Consider the following 17,784-nt stretch of genomic DNA (forward strand, 5'->3'; position numbering starts at 1 on the left):
AAGTGCTATACAAACAGACTGAATTGACAGCCCAACTTCAAAGCGATATCTCTCAACATCTAGAGCGTGCACGCGCTCCAAGCTCTCAGAGATCTCGCAGAAGAATCCCTACTATAGGGCCATTGACAGTTAAAGATGCAAATCGTCAGGTTGCTGAACGTGCTGAAGCTGAACGAAAGAAGATTATTTCCCGTGTCCGGAAACGCCAACCTTCAAAGCCAATTCCCACCACTACACAACGGTCGGATACTGTTGAAAATACTCAGGGAGATAGCCAGGATCCAGGAGATATTAATGCGCTATTTAATGTATTTAGATACTAGTCTAGATGTTGAGAAAATTGATGAAATATTCAAAATTGGACGTTGTGGTCAAAATGGACGTTACGGTGCAACGCACCAACACGGGACGATGTTGGGGCGGGAGCACGGGTACCTAGTTAGGTATGTAGTAAATAAATAAGTAGTAGTCAGGAGTACGGAGTATTCCGTACTTAGTCCATTCTCCTTACCGGGATTATCATTATTATTATTATTATTTATTATTATCCTGGCAAGGATATCCATGCTCAGCAAACAACTCGGTAGGTAAGGAGTAGTTATCTAGGCTAGGTCTTCTTTTTTCCTCGGTAAAAGAAAAAATTAACAGCCAACCAACAAACAAATAACCAGGGGGAAGGACAGAGAGATAGCATAGCATGGCATAGCATAATGGGAAAAAAAAAGACAAAAAAACACATATATAAGGCCATCCTATATACTTAGACAGAGAGAGAACAAAAAATAACAACATGCAGGTGATAATTAATACCCAGGGAAACTAGAAACTACATACATATCCACCCAACTAACTAATAACCTACATACATGTACGGAGTACATGAACTGTACATACCTAGGTAACTAACTGACTAGTAACGAACTACTAGGAGCTAACAGTTCACTAACTAGCTGCTAGCTGCTAGCTTATGCACATACATGCTTACCTACCTAACCTGACCACATGGCCACATGGCAAGCAACCACGCGAGCGAGCGGGCGAGCAATCGCCTGACAGCTAGGCAGGTGGGCAGAGTGGCAGACGAGTGGGCATCAATGTTTATCCACCAGGGCACTCTAAAGAGGATTCCCAAAAGGGGAAGTTTGCTTATTCGACCATGCGATCGTTTTGATTGATTGATCGTCGTTGTCGTCGTTGTTGTTATCGGCAGTTTTTGTCTACTGTTATTGCCGATGACCTATTTATTACTCCGTTAGGTAGGAGTGTTAGATTAGATTAATTAATTAGAAGGAATATAATCTGGGATAACTAATTCATATATATTGTTATTTGTTAAGTTAATCTGCTGGAGCTTACTGATTTAGTTGATTAATTATTAATCTTAATTTAATTGATTTAATTAATTTAACTTGAACTGCAGGTACATACAGTAGTACATACATCTACAGTACATGGACGGAGTATCGGAGTATTAGTAGAGTTATTAGTGGAGTTATTTATTAGTGACTGGATTCTGGAGGTTAGCTACCTAGGGAATTGTTTGCCTGCTGACTTACTTGTTGTCTGTTTGCCTATCTGTCTGTCTGTGTGTTGTGTGGTTAACCATAGTGCAATGCATTGAATGTACTGTACGTATGGAGAATTTGGATAGGGCTTTTTTTTTCTTTTGGTTAAATTGTGGATTTACGAACTCGTGAAGATTTAAATGTACCTCATTTCATGCCAAAAAAAAAAGAACAGTATCTACTCCGTACAGCAGGCACAGCACTGTCAAATTCGATCCCCTGGGCAAGGTGATATAAGCTAACTCTCCTCCTCCTCATCGTCATCCTCCTCCCCCTCCTCCTCATCATAAACAACACCCACTTCACCCGTAATGTCCCATCGGTCCCCATTTGCCGCCGCACTGACGTATTTCACAAACTTGAGCGTGCCGCTGTCGCGCAGGACAATGCTCATCCGGTTCCAGCCCGCGGCCATGCTGAACAGGATCCCATCGTCGTCGCCAGCTGCTTTGTAGATGGCTGGGTCGGACTTGGGTTTCTTGGTCTTGACCCCGTCTTCGTTTTCTTCTTCGTCTTCCTCCTCCTCGTCGTCATCGCCTGCCATGTAGACTTCGTATCCGCCCACGGATGGCTCGTCGGTCGTCTTCTCCTCCTCTTCCTCTGCCGGCTTGCTTTCTCCCTCGCCATTCTCCTCATCTTCTTCCTCGTTGTCATCCTCCTTCTCCCATCCAGGTGTAGGCGTAAGACCGATCGTGAATTCCAGGCGCGGCTCCTCTCCATCGTAGCCGCTGGCAAGTGTGTAATCCTGTCCACGACGGAATCGACGAGCCAGCAGATTGTAACTAGTAAGCCGATTCATGCCCGTAATCTGGGACAGCCACTTTCGGAACGCCTGCGACGGGAGAAGGTCGTTCAACAACTCCTGAATGGGCGACGACGCCGCCGCCCCTTTCCGCGGCTGCTGGAAGAGATAGCGGTGTTTGTGCGGCGGGCGAGCAACCTTCCAGTCCGTGCTCGATTCAATCTCGTCCGACGACTGGGGCAAGGCGGCCTTTTCCTGCTCCTCGATGTACTCCCGCACCCGAGCTGCGAACTTGTCTGATAGCACACGCTCCAGGCTGAGCGAGGAGTCATTGGCGAACGTTTCCGAGAGCTCCTCAGCAATGTCGGGCGTCAGGTACGACGGGGAGATGAATTTGAGGAGAAAGTTGAGATCCGACTCCGAAAACTCGCTGTCATCCGACCTGACAGCCTCCTTGCCTTTGCCCTTGCCCTTGTCCGCGGCAGCATCCTCCGACTCCCAGTCCACCGGCTGAGGCTGGGGCTGGTCATAGATGTCGCCTCGACCCTGAAGCTGTGAAAGACTGCTCCGCTCCGCCAGCTTCTCCTCCAGACCCTCCTCATATCCGTCTTCCCCTTCCTGTGGGATGTGATACCATCCACTGATGGCCATGCGCACTCGCTTCTCCTTTCCTTTCTCATTTTCCGCGGGGTGGTAGACCTCCTCGACGTCGTGGAAGCTCTCGCCTGGCTGGACGGTGAAGAAACTGAGCTGGTTGAAGGCTGGGGGGATCGAGAGGCTATGGTCAGGGCTGGGGATCTTGATATCCTCCCCTTTCTCGTCCTTGACGGTCTTCGTCGGGTACAGTCGCAACGCTCCACCCCATTCTGGGCGCCAGGGATTGTCTGGATCCGTCAGATACAGGATGTAACTGAGACGCCTGCTGCCGATGACATCGTCATGGCAGAGAAGATGGCACCCTTCCGTGTAGATATTGATCGCCATGTCCGTTTTGCGACCGCTGAGTTTGCCGGACCCGGTCACCGAGGCGAGATACTCGCGAAATTTCTCGGAGTAGAGCGCGTCGCGCAATTGTAGAAGAGACGGAAGGCGCGCCAGGGAGGCATCATCCAAGCCATCCAGATTCGCGAGATCGCCCGACTGGAAGATTTTGTAGATATCCGTCTCTTTCTCAGTGAATGACAGGTGCTCTTGAATTTCATTGCGGACGGAGCGGAGCAGATTGGGCTCGATCAGCGGGCAGATGACACCGTGTTTGTATCTGCACGACGAAAAAAATCAGTTGTTAGCAGGCACAATTGGTCCAAACCCTGCAATCAAGAGTCCCGAAATGGAACCTACGGCCCCGAGTTCGCGTAGCTCTTCTTGTACTTGTCGAGCTCTGCAGGCTCGAACAATCCTTCGCGGAAACGCGCAATAACCATGTCATTTGTGAGTGCCCGCTTCTTGGCCCCTGGGAGGCCATTAGCGTGGTTGCGGTCTTCGGTCTTGCGCTTCATTTTGCCCGTTGACTGGCGCCCTGGAGGCAGAGCAGAATGAAGGTATGGTGGTTGTCTTTTTTTTTTGCGGAGTTTGGGCGGTGAGAAAATCTGCCGCGGAGGTTTCGGGGCCAGCCCTAACGACACCTGCAATCAACATTCATTTGCCAGTCGATAACTAGGCTGTCTTTTTTACTCGAATCTAAGCAGAGTGTGCAGTCCAGATTTTAAAGCATAAATCCATCAGATCTACTGCATCATGTCCGCTTTGGTATGTACTGTACAAGGGAAGGGTCCAAAAATCTATGTGCAATGAACCGCACTGCAAACTGCCCAAATTCAATCTCTTTGGCATAGAATGCTATTTTTCATTTAGGAGACTCTGCCAAGAACTAACGAGAGCATGTTTGCGCATGCTAAAGGCCTGGCCAGCCGTTAATATGTCAAGTTCTTGCAGACACGTCATTGGCCAGTCTTGCTGTGGTGCTCCCTGTGGCTGTGCCCTCTGCGGTGGGGTGGCGAGATTACTAATAACAACTGCAGAACCAGATGATGTCAGCAGCAGAATCAGCAGACAGCACGCTTATCGATTTGATAAGGCCAAAGCAAGCATAACGGACCGGTATAGATATAGACAATCTCTGCCGTGAAGTGCTTTGACTGGGGGACGAATGCTGAGTAAGACAATGGCATCATCTTAATCATCCGGATCATCTTGTCGCTGCGCTTGGCGCCCGTTTTGCGGGGGTTGTCTTGTTTGCCGCTGGATCGCCTCAACATCAACTACATATCGCCTCTCTGCACTGCGTTTAGAGTGCTTTCTCCTTCTCATCCATATGATATCAAGCGTCATACGCCGGGAATGCGATGGAACAATCTCAGGAAGAGCCCCAAAACAACGAGCGGCCAGGCACCCCGCCACGCCCGCCGTACTCCCCGGTGACGCCAGTGTTTGCCCATCTGGCGACGGTGCCCGGTGAAGCATCGATTGTCCCTCCGGGCCCTGAAATCTCTCCGACAACAGTCCACACGACCCAAGGCGGCATGTCCGGCTCTTTTCCTGGGAGCGCTCCCCAGCAGCAGCCTGTTACTTTCGCGCCGGAGCCCGCTCCGGTCCCGATATCAGAGAGTGAGAATCCGGACGTGATTGCCCTGCGCTCTGCCATATCTATTCTCCAGCTTCAGAAACAGAAGAGCCTTCAGGATATCAGGACGCTGGACAGGCTGAAGAAAGCCGCGGCCGCAGATCCAGAGAAGTTCGCACAGGAGCTGGTCGCAGGCCGTCTCACCTCGGACGAGCCAAGCGATCTGGTAGATCTTCTTCCTCCGGGCCAAGATAACGATGGCGATGACGCGTCTTCGAATAATGTGCGCTCTCAGAGGGCGGAGGGGGCCCCAGCTTTCGACAAAATCCCCAAGCCTCAGAATATCGTGCGCATGCCCCCGATCAACTGGGCCAAGTACCAGATTGTAGGAGAGCCGCTGGACAAGATGCACGAGGAGCAGCTGCGACGGCCGTCTCCTGGAGAACCGCGACGGGATGATACGGCTCAGAGAGCACCAGAGCATGTGCTGGCGGCGCCTTACAGACCGCTAACAGACAAACTGGACAGCTCTGCCAAAGGACGAGGAACGAAAAAGGACAAGAAGACATAAGAATATGCTTTCAGCACGTCATATTGATTTCACTGAGCATCACTACTTCTCAGTCAGTAGTCCTTATTGGACAAGTGTGCCTGTTTTATGAACATCAACAACAGAAAAGGCATATCCTTCGCACAGACTTGAATGCTGCGTCGCTCCACATTTCGACCATAGAAGACATGAGAACACAATTTTCAGAACCAATATCACCCATCGTGACTTATCGACAGCGTCCTATTGTTAAGGACACAGCCTCCAGAAGCTTAAAATGAGCCTCCTCCAACCTCGAATCGTTTCCTCGACCACAACGCTTCCGTTTCTGTGAGACAGGTTGTAAGATACTGGCGTCTTCACACTGCAGGGGGGTAGATCATACTTCTTGTTCGGGTTCGAATCTTCCTTGTCCAATTATTTTTCATTTAAGGCGTTCTTCGCGGTGGAAGACTAGCTTGACCATCCCGAAGTCCTCTTTGATGGCACCTGCGGAAGGTGGTGGAGTGATGCATTGTATTCTTCCGAGGTTGATTCGTGATTTTCCTGCTGCTATTTCATTAGCATGTAATTTTTTTTATTTTACTTGATCGCCATCTTTTTTTTTTCTTACCGGAATACTCGAATCGTGCGACACCGATTGAGGTTCCTGTTGCTCCATCGGTCCCATAATCTTAGGAGGATACGGAGCAAATGGAAACGGTGGGAGGACGGGCAGATCCGACTCGAAATCATATTCTTGCGGGGGAAGACAAAACTGCTCTCCCGGATAGAAAGCTTGCGATTCTCCGATCGTGGTCTTTGCCTCGATGAGCGACTGGATATCCGCGAGCCTGAACGGAATGAAGACAATTGAATTCTGCTCGACGTTCTGTTCGACGTTCTGCTTGACGTGACAAGCGTCGTCTGAATAGGGGTTGTATCCATGATAACCGTCAGCAGGATAGCCATCTTCAGGATTGCCGACTTCGAAATTCCCGCTGTCAGGATTGATCTCGCTGTCAGGATCCGCGTTGTCTTCGGGATTCCATTCGTTGTCAGGATTGAATTCATTCATGCTGAAGATCTCGCCGAGGTTTCCTGGCGTCTCGAGGCCGCAGTCGATCAACAGTTCTAGGAATTCGCGCTGGGGGCTGTTCATCTGCTCGGGATCGAAATGCTCCGCGCCATCTTGATTGGGTGTCGACGGCCTGCGAAAGTTAGCTGTATGACCTCAAGGAACAGAGCTTGGTATGAGTATTAGGGGCATTCTGGCCCTCTTTCTCTTCCGCCCTTTCTTCTGAGCGAGTGTTTCTGTCAAGATATCTTGATCGACCAGCGTGCTGTGTATTCCTGTATGTATTTACCTTGAACTTTCAAACGGAGGATCTTGGGATGGAGATTGAAGCGTCATTTTTCAGCGACTGAGACGGGCTCTGAGACGGGAGATATGAAACAAAAAAAAAAGAAGAAGAAGAGGAAACGAGGAAGGTTTTATAATCTTAGCACATGAGATGATGGACACGTTCAAATAATGTCTTCACGGACTGTTTGAGATGACGGAAATCAACCACTCTGTCAGAGGCTTTTTAGTGAAGAAGAAAGAACAGAGACAGCAACAGTGACGAAATTGCTTGTGCTGTGACGGAGAGAAGAGAAGAGATGAAAGAAAAAAAAGAAGACACGGAGCTTTCGTCCCATGTCAGTCCTGGTATAGATAGGGTTAGGTTGTCGTAGGCAACGATGCTGCTATGTACCGTGCTGATCTTCTGATTCACCTGACCTGGCTGGATTCGTGGCATGAGCCGAGACCAAGGACGATATTCTTCGTACAGGAGGCAAGAAGAGTGACGGATGGGATGGAACTGACTCAGAGGAGAGGGGCTACCCATATGGAAAGCAGTAAGCTGACATAGATGTGCCCGGTGTATGCCGTATGCTTCACGGAGACAGGCTCACAAATTTTGCCATCAAAGATGCATAGTGAAAGTGACGGCAGAGCATTCATCCCATGTGCTGTTGGGTATGTCACGTCTTGGTTGCTCTTGCCACTTAGTTATATGCCTACTTCTTGACTTCACAAGTGCCTTTCTGGGGCGAACATGAATCTACTTCTGGAACGTGAATACAGAGAAATAGCCTCACTAACTTCTAGCCACAAACTACAGTTTGACCCCTCCATCCTTGCCCTGCGCTTCCCACCGCTTCACCCTGCTCAGTGCCTCCTCGGAGTTGGCCTCCTTGATCTTTTCCATCCAGTCTCGCCAGGCCTGGTTGCCGGCCTCGTCGTCCAACACGGCCAGAGTCTGCCGGTACAAGCCTTCCTTCAGGGCCGTGTACGCTGGCGACTGGCCCAGCGCATGCAGCTTGCGGTCCTGAACGAGCTTGACAGCCTCGTCGAGCCCGCCCAGCGCGTCTACCAACCCGGCGCTCAGCGCCTGCGGACCGGTGAACCGCTTGCCCTCGAGAATCAACGAACGCAGCGTGATCGACGACGGCACCTTCTCGCGGAAGATGCTCGTCATGGGCGGCTGCAGCGGCACACCGAGTTGGATCTCGTTCAGGCAGAGGAATCCCCGAGAGGGGTTCTGGACGCGGTAGTCATGGTACATGGCCAGCATGAGGCCGCCGGCGAAGGCGTGGCCGTTGACGAGAGCGACAGTTGGGAGGGGATATCTTTGCCATCGTCAGCACACATAATCAGTGCCTTTCTACGGCTTAATAAAAAAATGCAGAGGAAAAACTCAACTCACGTCAGCAACCTCCGAAACAGCTTCCACAGATACCTCTCCCAGAACCAGTCTGTGCTCGTCACCACCTCCAGATCCAAGCCATTGCTGAAGAACTTGCCGATGCCGCTCGTCGTGATGACGACGCCTTTCGGGAACCGATGCTCGATGATATCCAGCGCGAGGATGAAGGCGTCGATGAAGGCGGGAGTGAGCCGGTTGTCGGGCGGCGAGGTGAATGTGAGCAGGTAGATCTTATTTTCATTTGAACTATTATCTCCTTTCTTCTTGCCTGTTTCTTCTTCTTCTGGGGTATTAACTGTGCTGCAGACGAAGGTCCCGCCTGTGGAGATGGGGATGGAGAAGAGTGCCGTCATGGTTTTTAATTCTTTGTCAATTTTCTTGATTGTAGTAAATATCTCTCCTCTTGGACAGCTGTCACAATCTGTTGTCTTTTCCCAATTCTTGATTTTTATTCTTTATTCCATTGCTGTAGTTGTGTACATTATCTGGGCAGGAATATTCCAGCCTAGAATTAAATATTTATGTACGCTTCCGAGGTCTATCAAATCAACGAACCGAAATGCCGAGCAGGAGCTAACTATCGATAATTTTAGTCCGTCCTGGCTGATATTAATTAATTATTTTTCTGATTACTGATCTGATCGTCAGATGCCATTGATCAATTAATTTGGTCAATCCAGTGGAGCTAGATTTAACTCTTTTGTCTTTGTTGATAGTAGTTAAAGAGTAGGAAGAGGGGGACTTTCACATGCTGCGGAAACCTACCTAATAGTTTCTCTGCTAGAGAAGAATGTCCAACCACACACAATCTGACCTTCCTGACCAGGACTATCTATCGATACCTATCTAGGAGATATACCTAGGTATCTAAAGATTATCTCTATTTAGAAGTAAATATACTACTACTGAATTAGATCTCAGTTTATGGATGTGTGTGAAACTGTATGGTCTTCGAATTCTCCACCGTCATAAAAATACATAACACAGTGCATCTGTACTGTACACGTTCCTAAATATGTGCATAACTTGTGTATACAATTTATCTCTCTTTATTTTAGTTTCCGTGGAAGATAAGTTGGTAAAGCAGATGGATCAACTTTGACGTCATTGGCATATCACTGGATTATGGCTGTATATTGAACTGTATCACTAATTGAATGAAGAACGGAGAGCATCTCTTTGAGACTACAGGGGCTGCAATTAATTGTTATGTGCAATTATCGATTTTACTTCTCCGTCTCCAGGGTCTTGTGATTGCAGATGATCTATTTCTGGCCTGACTGTCTTGATCTACTGCCATATAGTCAGTCTTCTATACACAAACAGAACGACTACAACGCATCGACTGCATTCAATCGACGACTGCACTTCATGTCCTCGCCAACACCCCCCGACACCCCCCAACCCCCCACGCAAGCCACCTACACGCAACCCTTGAACCCCGTCTCGCAGAACCCCGTGGAACAACTCACCGCGTCGGCCACCACCACGCGCCGTCGCGGCGACCCTCCGCCCGCCATCCGCCGCACTCCGGACTCGCGGCCCTCGTCGGACGTCCAACTCGCCCGTCTCGAGCAGGAACGTCGTCGACAGCGAGAACGCGAGGCCCGCAGCGGCGCTGCCCTCGACACTGAGTACGGCGTCGAACAGCAGCCGGATGAGGGGTACATCGCCGCCGCCGTCGAGGGGAAGAATCAGTACAAGCGCGCGCAGGCCGGGGCGCATGCAGGGCCCGTGGGAAGCGCCGACGGTCCCGGGTTTGTCGGCCAGCAGGACGGGAACACGGCGGCGCAGTTGGATCGCAAGAGGGAGGAGCACGATCATATCTTGGGCCGGAGAGCGGGTAAGAGCCCGGCTTTTGATGGTGGTGATTCCGGGGAGGAAAAGAAGGAGAAGGAGAGCTCTGAGGATGTCCGCGAGCGGCAACAGCTGCGGGAGAGGAAGGACAAGGAGAAAGAGGAGTTGGATGTTAAGGGGACGGTGAGTAGTGGGACGGGGAATGTCGTGGTGTGATGGAGGAGATCAGGTCATGGCATAGTATAGTGTGTCTGGTACGATCGGATCGACATTTTTCATCTGTACAGTAAATACACGACTGCAAGCAGGTTGATTAATTCACCAAATTATGATTTCATTCTATCGGAGCTTCCTGTCCTGCAATGCGCGATATCACAATTTATTAGTAGAACAGCCTCATCCCACTTGCGTATTCCAGGGTATCATAATCAACATGTAATCAAACAACCTGCATGTCTGATAACACCTCGATGATCTCTATCTCGACGACCGCTATGCCAGCTAAGTATCTGCTTCGCTCTCGCCGATCGCCGCCTTCTTCAGGGCCAGATCTTGCTTCAGTTGTTGCACGCGCTTTCCCATCTTCATCTTCAAGATCGAATTGGTCTGTCTCTCCCACCGCGCCGTCTCTTCCCGGATGAGCTCTTCCATCTCGGCAATCATCTCCCGTTTCTCCTGGAGCTCGCGCTGCTGTGCCAGCTGCTCCTCGTCGAGCTCCGCCTCTGGAGCCCCTCCGCCTTCGGTGTCGTCACTCTCGTCATCTGATGTATCTTCCGCTGCCTTGGTGGCGGACGGTGTAGCGGCCTGGTCGGCCGCTGGAGTAGAGGCAGTCTCTGCGGCTCCAGCCTCTTCGTCGGCTCCGGCGGCGAGTGCGGCCTCCATCTCCGCAGCGAGGTCATCCTCGAAGAGGTCGTCTTCCCCAGCTGCGTCTGCCTGCATGTCCTCTTCCACCTCCCCATCTGCATCCTGCGTATCGTCGTACTCCTCGTCGTACGCTCCGCTCTGTACCATCCCCTCCGCTCGTGACAGTGAACCACCGTCAACCAGCTCAAACTTAGGCGGCTTCAGAGCAGCCTCATCCTTAGCAATCAAATCCGCAACCTCTCTCTCCACCTGTTCAATCGTGCGGGTGCTAATGCGGTCACGGAACCGGCGTTTTCTCACCCATTTCAGCGGTGGCGTCAGGCCATGCGGGTACTGGTAGGTCTTCTCGTCCAGCACGTCCACCTCCTTTGGAAGCGGATATTCCATGGCTTCTTTCTCATTCTGGACGGGTCCAAGGACGAGGAGCATCTGGCAGATATCTCCAGCCTTGTAAAAGGAGCGTTTGTCCCAGCTCTTCATTCCCTCGACGATGCAAGGCAGGTCCACGAGCGTGGCGGCGTATTGTCTATCGCGTATCCTGAAGATCGCGCGCCGTCCTTCCCGGGTCAGGGGCTTGAAAGCCACCTGTGCGCGGTCAATACGTCTCTCGTTGATCACCTGCCGGAGGTATTCGCAGTCCTCGCCTGGCACCATCCGTAGGATAAAGTTCTCCTCAATCGAGGGGTCTACCTCCGTATCAGAGGCTTCCGAGTCATAGCCCACACCCAGCGGTCGATGAGGCACCGAGCCCTTGTGTTTGATCCGTAGCGATTGCACGCCAGGCTGCTTGGATGGGTTCAGCTTGAGGCGTTTGGGACCTGGCTTCTCCTCCGCAGGCTCGGCGTCCGACTCGTCACCGGAGGCGGCGTCAGCGCGTCGTTTCTTGGACGCTTCAGGCTGCTCCTTAGGAGGGCGTTTCTTCTTTGCCTTGTCGCCGCCATCATCGCCTCCAGTAAGTTTTTGCGGGCCAAACTTCAGCGTGAGCTTGGGCTGAGGAGGGTCGGGGTTGGCCGTCTGCGGTTCCGCCGGAGGTTCTTGAGGAGGCTCTTCATTGGGCGTCTTCTTCTTGCCAAAGGTGAGTTTGAGGGACGGCCGCGGAGCAGACATGGTGAAGATGACCAGAAACACTCATACAGCTCCTGGAGTGGCTGTAGAGTGATCGAGGTGAAGGGTGTGGTCGGTAGAGGCGAGTGAAAGAGAGGCGGGAAATCAGGTGGTCCGAGTGCTGGCGGCGCGGATGACGTGCGGAGAGCTCCTGCGAGGCAGCTTTCTTTTATCTCCATTCCGCTCATTCTTCCCAGCACAGCCTACGCCATGGTGCTACGCTCGTTATCCTGGAAATTAGGACACCGCTAATTTATGCTCCGTCTTCAAGGACCGATTCATCTCTCTGGTCTCGAGCTGCGGATAGCTTCTTTTGCCCATCATGTCCGGGCCGAACCTTCACCATGCTCTCCTGCGACCGCCAATCATTCAGATCCTGCGCGCTGCAGGCTTCCATTCCACGCGACCGTCTGTTCTTGACACCGTCGTAGATATCGCTGCTCGATATCTAATGCTGCTCGGCTCCTCTGCAGCCGCTCATGCCTTGAACAGCCACCCAGACGACCCAGCGCCCAACCTGGATGACATCCGCCTCGCCTTGCAAGATGCTGGTGCGCTACGACCGCAGATGAGGGATACAGAAGAGACATGGCGAGGGGAAGAAGATCTACGAGGCCTCGAGGCGTTTCTCAGCTGGTTTATGGGACCGGCGAATCGCGAGATTCGACGCATCGCGGGATTTGTGCCCAGTGAAGGCGACGTGATCGACGCCGATTCTCTCGAGAAGGAGGACTACCTGACGGCGCTGAAGAAGAAACACAGCAAGACAGGCGAGGAGTCGCGGTATGCGGGGACCGTCCTGGGGAAGGACGCCGACCCGCATCCTATCATCATTGAAGGCGGTGCAGCTACCAGCATTCGAGAATGGGGCATGCAGATCAGGGCACGGGAGCCTTCCACGGAGAGTGTGTCGTCCGCCATAAGCAGTGTACCGAGCAGTCTTTCCGATGCAGAAGGCATGGAGATATGATGCAGCGTGAGATACGATCTACTTACGACCTACCAAAAACATGCGGAATAAAGATAACAACGCATATCACCACACTTGTGAATTGCTTGAAGTGATTTACAAGGCGTCGCTTGACAAGACGGCAGACTTGGATATCGAGCTCTGAGACGGTCTGTCAAGATTCTTTCACGAGAGGCTTTAAAGGACGGCTCTTTGTCCGCCTTCTGACTCATTCTGACCCAGAGAGAGAGCTATTCATCTATCAGATCTGTTGAAAATCCACAACAGATACTGAAGCAAACTCTCGGAGTCCAACTTTGCATTATGATTCTTCTCCCGTGCAGCCGAAATGACCGGCTGGACTTGCAATCCATAAGAATGCGATAATTCGAATCGCTAACGAGAGTGGCTTGGTCTGGCGCGGGGGAAAGGAACGATTACGAGATACCCAGGATACACGTACTGTACATAGAATTCTAAAAGACGAATGGACGTCTCTATAACTATTTCATTGCCAGAGGCTGTCTTGTAGTTGTGTGGAATTGCCTATAGTAAACTCTTGGCTTCTAGAAGCATGTGGTGGTGGTTTCCCGTGACATCACCGCATTTACTCCGGATTTTGGAGCTCGCCCGCATTTTGTCTCTGCACCAGGGAAATCCCTCCTTGCGATCACTCTCACCTATATATATTATTAGAATTGAATCACCCTATAGAATGGTATACGCCTTCCCCCTCCCGACCACCTCCCATCTCGCCTTCCAGACCTACCTCTCGTCCAGCACCCACCCCTCTCTCCCGCAATCTGCCTCGACGGCACGACATGCCCTCCGGCTGGCGCTGAAGACGCACAAGCGACTACCACCACGGGAACGGGAGACCCATCTCCAGACCGTCTTGAATGCTCTCAACGAGTATCTGCCTTACCTCTTTGCGATTTCCCATGGTCTGAGCGGCAAGACTGTCGGGAGCGGTGGTGGGGTAGGCGAGGAGGTAGAGATCACGCTTCGTGCAGAGATTGAAGTCGAATGGCGGCCCGTCTTGACGTCCAGCTCATCCCTGCTGAAGGGGATGCGGGATGGCGGGCGCGTGAAGGGCCGAGGCCTCGATTTCGAGATCGCCTTCGTGCTGTCAACGTTGGGATATGTGCTGTCGGGTCTGGCGAGGGTCGGGGTGCTGCGCACCTTGTACGCCGCCTCAACTCCAACAGCAGAGCAGCGCACTGCTGCTGTCCAGGCTGCGACGAAGCAGCTGCTTCAGACCAGTTCTGTGCATTCCCTGCTCGCGTCCTCTTACAATCTTGTGGTGGAGGGTTCTGCTACGGTGCCCGATCTCGACTCCACGACACAGTCCGCGCTCTCGTCGTTGGCTCTCGCCGAGGCAACGCTGCTGGCGGTTCTGAAAGATGATGCCTACACGTTTGCCTGTATCCAGGCTCGCAACCCGCACGACAAGGACTGGATGGTCCGGCCGCCGGAGATTCCCAAAGTGCGAGCGCTGCTGTTCGCACGGTTGTGTGTTCGCGCGGCTGAGTATGCAGAGCAGGCTGCCGCGGGACTTGGGTCAGTGGGAGCCGGGGGTCGGAACAGCAGCAGCGCAGCGGGGAAGATCGACGAAGATCTAGTGAAATATGCACAGACACTGGGCAAGGTCGCGCGGGCGAAAGCCTGCCGGTTCTTTGGCGTGGACGCGGAGATGGCGGGCAAGGTTGGAGAGGGGATCGCATGGCTGAGAGCGGGGAAAGGCGCTTTGGGGTTCAAGCGGGCGCTGGCGCCTGAGGGAGAAGCTACAGGAAAGGGAAGTGGTACTATATCCCGGTTGAAACGAGAATGGGCAGAACGCAGAGAGGAGCGCAAGTTGGAGAAAGGCAATGCTGGAGGAGGAGCAGGACACGACGGTGAGTTGGACCGCGGAGACGATGCCGGGTGGGAGGAAGAATGTCGGGTGCTCGACATGTTGGAGACGAAATGGGTGAAGATGAACAATACAGTAAGTCAGAAGAAGCCCCCATGGGACGTCCGCTGGTGAAATTATCTAAACTAGGAGGACAGGTTAGCTCACACGTCATCCCACCATCTGCATCTCTGCTTTCGAACCTGCCTTCCGGCCGGGATATCCATAGTGCTCCTGCGCCATACACGCCGCCGTCGTTGGACGAAGATCAACTCGTCCGCATGCGGGCTCCCCCGGACGAGGGGGAGCAGCAACTGCCCGGGATGGATGACAGTGATGAGGAGGTCAGTCCAGGGGAACCCCCGGCAGGATTTCCCTCTAGGCCTGTGACGACGGACAGTACTTATTTTTGACCAAAATTATATGACACATGATCATTGCTTGAATGATGAGATACCCAATATATACTTCATGACTGAATCTGTGTCGTTTGTATACGAGCAGAGACAAAAGGAAGACTTTACCCTGCGCCGAAAATGGACTCCATTGACTAACTCGGAATAAAAAAAATTGATACATATGTACAGTGCATACAAGTATTCTCCACCTTTCCTTCTCCCGTACAACGGCCACCGTCTAGACAGTAATAGCCAGCAAAGCCGCAATATCACTTGTGACAGACGGGTCGGCTTGAAGTTGGCATCGACAGATCATCAACACAAACCAGGCGTATACCGGTCAATTCGAGACGAGAAACGGTTCAGCAGTAGACATGAGCGTATAGTCCCGGTCGAAAAAAGAACACCGCGCCGAATGGTCGTAGGTATGCGTAATTCCATCTTCGCAAGCAAGTACCCCTTTCTCCCGTCGACCACAGAGCTTATTGCAAAATCTGTTTTTCTCTTTGTCTTCCTTCACAGGACGAATTTGGCGCTATTATGACGACTTGGCCTCCTCGCCGGCCTTGGAAAAGTAGTTCTTCTCCTCGAACAGGTAACCCTTAATCTTGCGGTCCCTGAGAAGCTCAAAGTATTTTTCTGTAACAGCAGCAAAAACAAAAAAAAGAAATCAGCAATGACACATCCAGTAGAGTATAAGAAAAGCAAAAACGAAAAAAAAATTCAAGCAGAGAAATCTTCTTCTTCACTCACCCCGCAACTTCCCACACTTCTCGAGATGGTTGACCCCCTCGCGGGCGTAGCACTTGCCCAATTCCTCGCCCACCAGCCGGGACATCATGCTGCGCACCCACTGCTCGCGGATGATCGCGTCACGGGCATTGTGGACGGCGACGTTGTCCTCGAAGTCGACGCCGTCGTAGGTCGGCGGAACGGTGGGCTTCTTGGCCAGGAAGGCGGCGGACTCGGGGGTGGGCATTGCGCTAGACGTCTCTCTCTCTCTGTGCGTGTGTCCGAGATAATATGTATGAGGAGGAACTTGAGTAATTGGAAAGTGGCTGTTGTGTTGTCTGGATTTCCCAGGTTCAGCTCGTTCTCGCTTGCTCCTTCGGAGAGAATTAAGCAGTTAACTGCTGCGATCCATATCGTCGCTGGAGTTGGTCGGGGCTAATCGTTTTCGGGATGATGTGATTGGTTGAGAGCGAAGGCGGAACGGACTCAAGGCGGCAGAATCGTTCTTCCATTACAGTACGGAGTACAACCACCACCCGCATCCGACACAGTATTACTAGCTATGAATTGTTCAATCAGTAATTCCAATCGAATATCGAGTCCGTCTCTGAATATCTAGTTGTACACTAGAATGTTTATGTTTCGCTATGGAAGTCGTTCTAGCAATGGCAATAACTACCCGCACATCCGCCCGCAACTGTCAGCTATATATATCGCGGCATTGCGCTTTATAACAATGAACTTCATGCTTAACTGCCAATTTAGATTGACCTCTGAACTGCTAGCGGAACAGGTCAGACTCAGACAGGGTCTGTCTGGCAAGCTCTTTATTTGATCAGCTAACCTACTTGACATCCAGTCCACCGAGCCTACACATCAGGCCAGGTTCTGGCAAGGCCATGCATGACTTAGGTCTGTAACTTACCTACACATCACTTTGTCCGCCGAGAGTGTGCATGTTGTCTAGTTTTGGTGAGGCTGTGATCAGGTCAGATAGATAATCTACCTTACAATCTACCCGCCAAGATCATTGATCAAGTCAGGTCCTGGTACATAAAGTCTTTGATTCGATTAGCTGACCTGGTCACCACTTTGTCCGCCGAGAGTATGCGTGTTATCTAGCATAGATCAAATAGATAATCTACCTCTCATTTTACCAGCCGAGACTATGCGTGCTCCTTAGTCCTGGCATGCCAGCCTGCTGCCCAGGGTCAGATAATCTACCTACCTAGGTACCTACCTCGCAATCTACCCGCCGAGACCACGCATCAGATTAGATTTCGACGTGGCCCGTGTCAGATCAGATCAGATCAGATAACCTACTCATCATTCTGTCCGCCGAGACTGTGCGTGTTGCTTAGTGCTGGTTCAGCCTTTGAGCAGATAATCTAGATAATCTACCTTCCAATCTGTCCGCCGAGATCACAGATCAGACAATACTTGGACAAAGCGTGCCCTTGGCTAGATGAGATAACCTACTTGCCATTTTGTCCGCCGAGACTGTGCGTGTTGCTTAGTGCTGGTCAGATAATCTAGATACCTTGCAATCTACCTGCTGAGGTTATACGCAAGATCAGGATGGAGTCTTTGGTCTTTGATAGTCCTTGCTTAGTATGAGCATAAGCTCCTGCCCAGTGGTTATATTCCAGTCCTCTTAATACATGTAGAGGTTTCAAGCAAGTCCTAAGAAAAGAATTGCCTAGTGTAGTGTAGAAGTGTGTGAAAGACTCGGTCCTTTGTCCTCCTTTTTCCACCTTCTTTCTGTCTTTATATGACCCAAGCTAACAGGAGGGCCAGGTTAACCTCTCACTTTGTCCGACTCTTTGCCAAGCAGTACATTAATGCAACTGGGTTTTATTTACCTAGACTTGAGTCGGAAACCTGACCTGAACTGGCT

General features: G+C 51.5%; 10 protein-coding genes across 10 annotated transcripts; 5 read left to right on the forward strand and 5 right to left on the reverse strand.

The window, feature by feature from the left end:
• Positions 1–17: 17 nt before the first annotated feature.
• Positions 18–323, forward strand: T310_9704 (uncharacterized protein; the record flags this gene model as incomplete). The annotated part of the gene is made up of 1 exon (XM_013467814.1): positions 18–323. A coding segment is annotated over one exon (306 nt), but the record flags the coding sequence as incomplete, so codon positions are not given.
• A 1,480-nt stretch (positions 324–1,803) lies between these two features.
• On the reverse strand, positions 1,804–3,806 carry T310_9705 (Oxidoreductase; the record flags this gene model as incomplete). Its single annotated transcript, XM_013467815.1, has 2 exons — positions 1,804–3,568; positions 3,649–3,806. The coding sequence occupies 2 exons, from the start codon at positions 3,804–3,806 to the stop codon at positions 1,804–1,806; spliced, it is 1,923 nt and encodes a 640-aa protein (XP_013323269.1).
• Positions 3,807–4,652: 846 nt separating this feature from the next.
• On the forward strand, positions 4,653–5,441 carry T310_9706 (uncharacterized protein; the record flags this gene model as incomplete). The annotated part of the gene is made up of 1 exon (XM_013467816.1): positions 4,653–5,441. One exon carries the CDS (start codon positions 4,653–4,655, stop codon positions 5,439–5,441), a length of 789 nt encoding a protein of 262 aa, XP_013323270.1.
• A 432-nt stretch (positions 5,442–5,873) lies between these two features.
• Positions 5,874–6,813, reverse strand: T310_9707 (uncharacterized protein; the record flags this gene model as incomplete). Its single annotated transcript, XM_013467817.1, has 3 exons — positions 5,874–5,969; positions 6,034–6,610; positions 6,767–6,813. 3 exons carry the CDS (start codon positions 6,811–6,813, stop codon positions 5,874–5,876), a joined length of 720 nt encoding a protein of 239 aa, XP_013323271.1.
• Positions 6,814–7,561: 748 nt separating this feature from the next.
• On the reverse strand, positions 7,562–8,505 carry T310_9708 (Enoyl-CoA hydratase/isomerase family protein; the record flags this gene model as incomplete). Its single annotated transcript, XM_013467818.1, has 2 exons — positions 7,562–8,075; positions 8,153–8,505. The coding sequence occupies 2 exons, from the start codon at positions 8,503–8,505 to the stop codon at positions 7,562–7,564; spliced, it is 867 nt and encodes a 288-aa protein (XP_013323272.1).
• A 662-nt stretch (positions 8,506–9,167) lies between these two features.
• Positions 9,168–10,165, forward strand: T310_9709 (uncharacterized protein; the record flags this gene model as incomplete). The annotated part of the gene is made up of 2 exons (XM_013467819.1): positions 9,168–9,230; positions 9,479–10,165. 2 exons carry the CDS (start codon positions 9,168–9,170, stop codon positions 10,163–10,165), a joined length of 750 nt encoding a protein of 249 aa, XP_013323273.1.
• Positions 10,166–10,450: 285 nt separating this feature from the next.
• On the reverse strand, positions 10,451–11,920 carry T310_9710 (Transcription initiation factor TFIID subunit 7; the record flags this gene model as incomplete). The annotated part of the gene is made up of 1 exon (XM_013467820.1): positions 10,451–11,920. One exon carries the CDS (start codon positions 11,918–11,920, stop codon positions 10,451–10,453), a length of 1,470 nt encoding a protein of 489 aa, XP_013323274.1.
• A 319-nt stretch (positions 11,921–12,239) lies between these two features.
• On the forward strand, positions 12,240–12,887 carry T310_9711 (Uncharacterized protein; the record flags this gene model as incomplete). The annotated part of the gene is made up of 1 exon (XM_013467821.1): positions 12,240–12,887. The coding sequence occupies one exon, from the start codon at positions 12,240–12,242 to the stop codon at positions 12,885–12,887; it is 648 nt and encodes a 215-aa protein (XP_013323275.1).
• Positions 12,888–13,581: 694 nt separating this feature from the next.
• On the forward strand, positions 13,582–15,170 carry T310_9712 (pH-signaling protein PalC; the record flags this gene model as incomplete). Its single annotated transcript, XM_013467822.1, has 2 exons — positions 13,582–14,853; positions 14,916–15,170. 2 exons carry the CDS (start codon positions 13,582–13,584, stop codon positions 15,168–15,170), a joined length of 1,527 nt encoding a protein of 508 aa, XP_013323276.1.
• A 523-nt stretch (positions 15,171–15,693) lies between these two features.
• T310_9713 (NADH:ubiquinone reductase (H(+)-translocating)) lies at positions 15,694–16,134 on the reverse strand (the record flags this gene model as incomplete). Its single annotated transcript, XM_013467823.1, has 2 exons — positions 15,694–15,794; positions 15,909–16,134. The coding sequence occupies 2 exons, from the start codon at positions 16,132–16,134 to the stop codon at positions 15,694–15,696; spliced, it is 327 nt and encodes a 108-aa protein (XP_013323277.1).
• Between the last annotated feature and the right edge of the window lie 1,650 nt (positions 16,135–17,784).

Source organism: Rasamsonia emersonii, assembly GCF_000968595.1.
Source record: "Rasamsonia emersonii CBS 393.64 chromosome Unknown ctg1118621762203, whole genome shotgun sequence".
In the NCBI taxonomy this organism is placed as follows: domain Eukaryota; kingdom Fungi; phylum Ascomycota; class Eurotiomycetes; order Eurotiales; family Trichocomaceae; genus Rasamsonia; species Rasamsonia emersonii.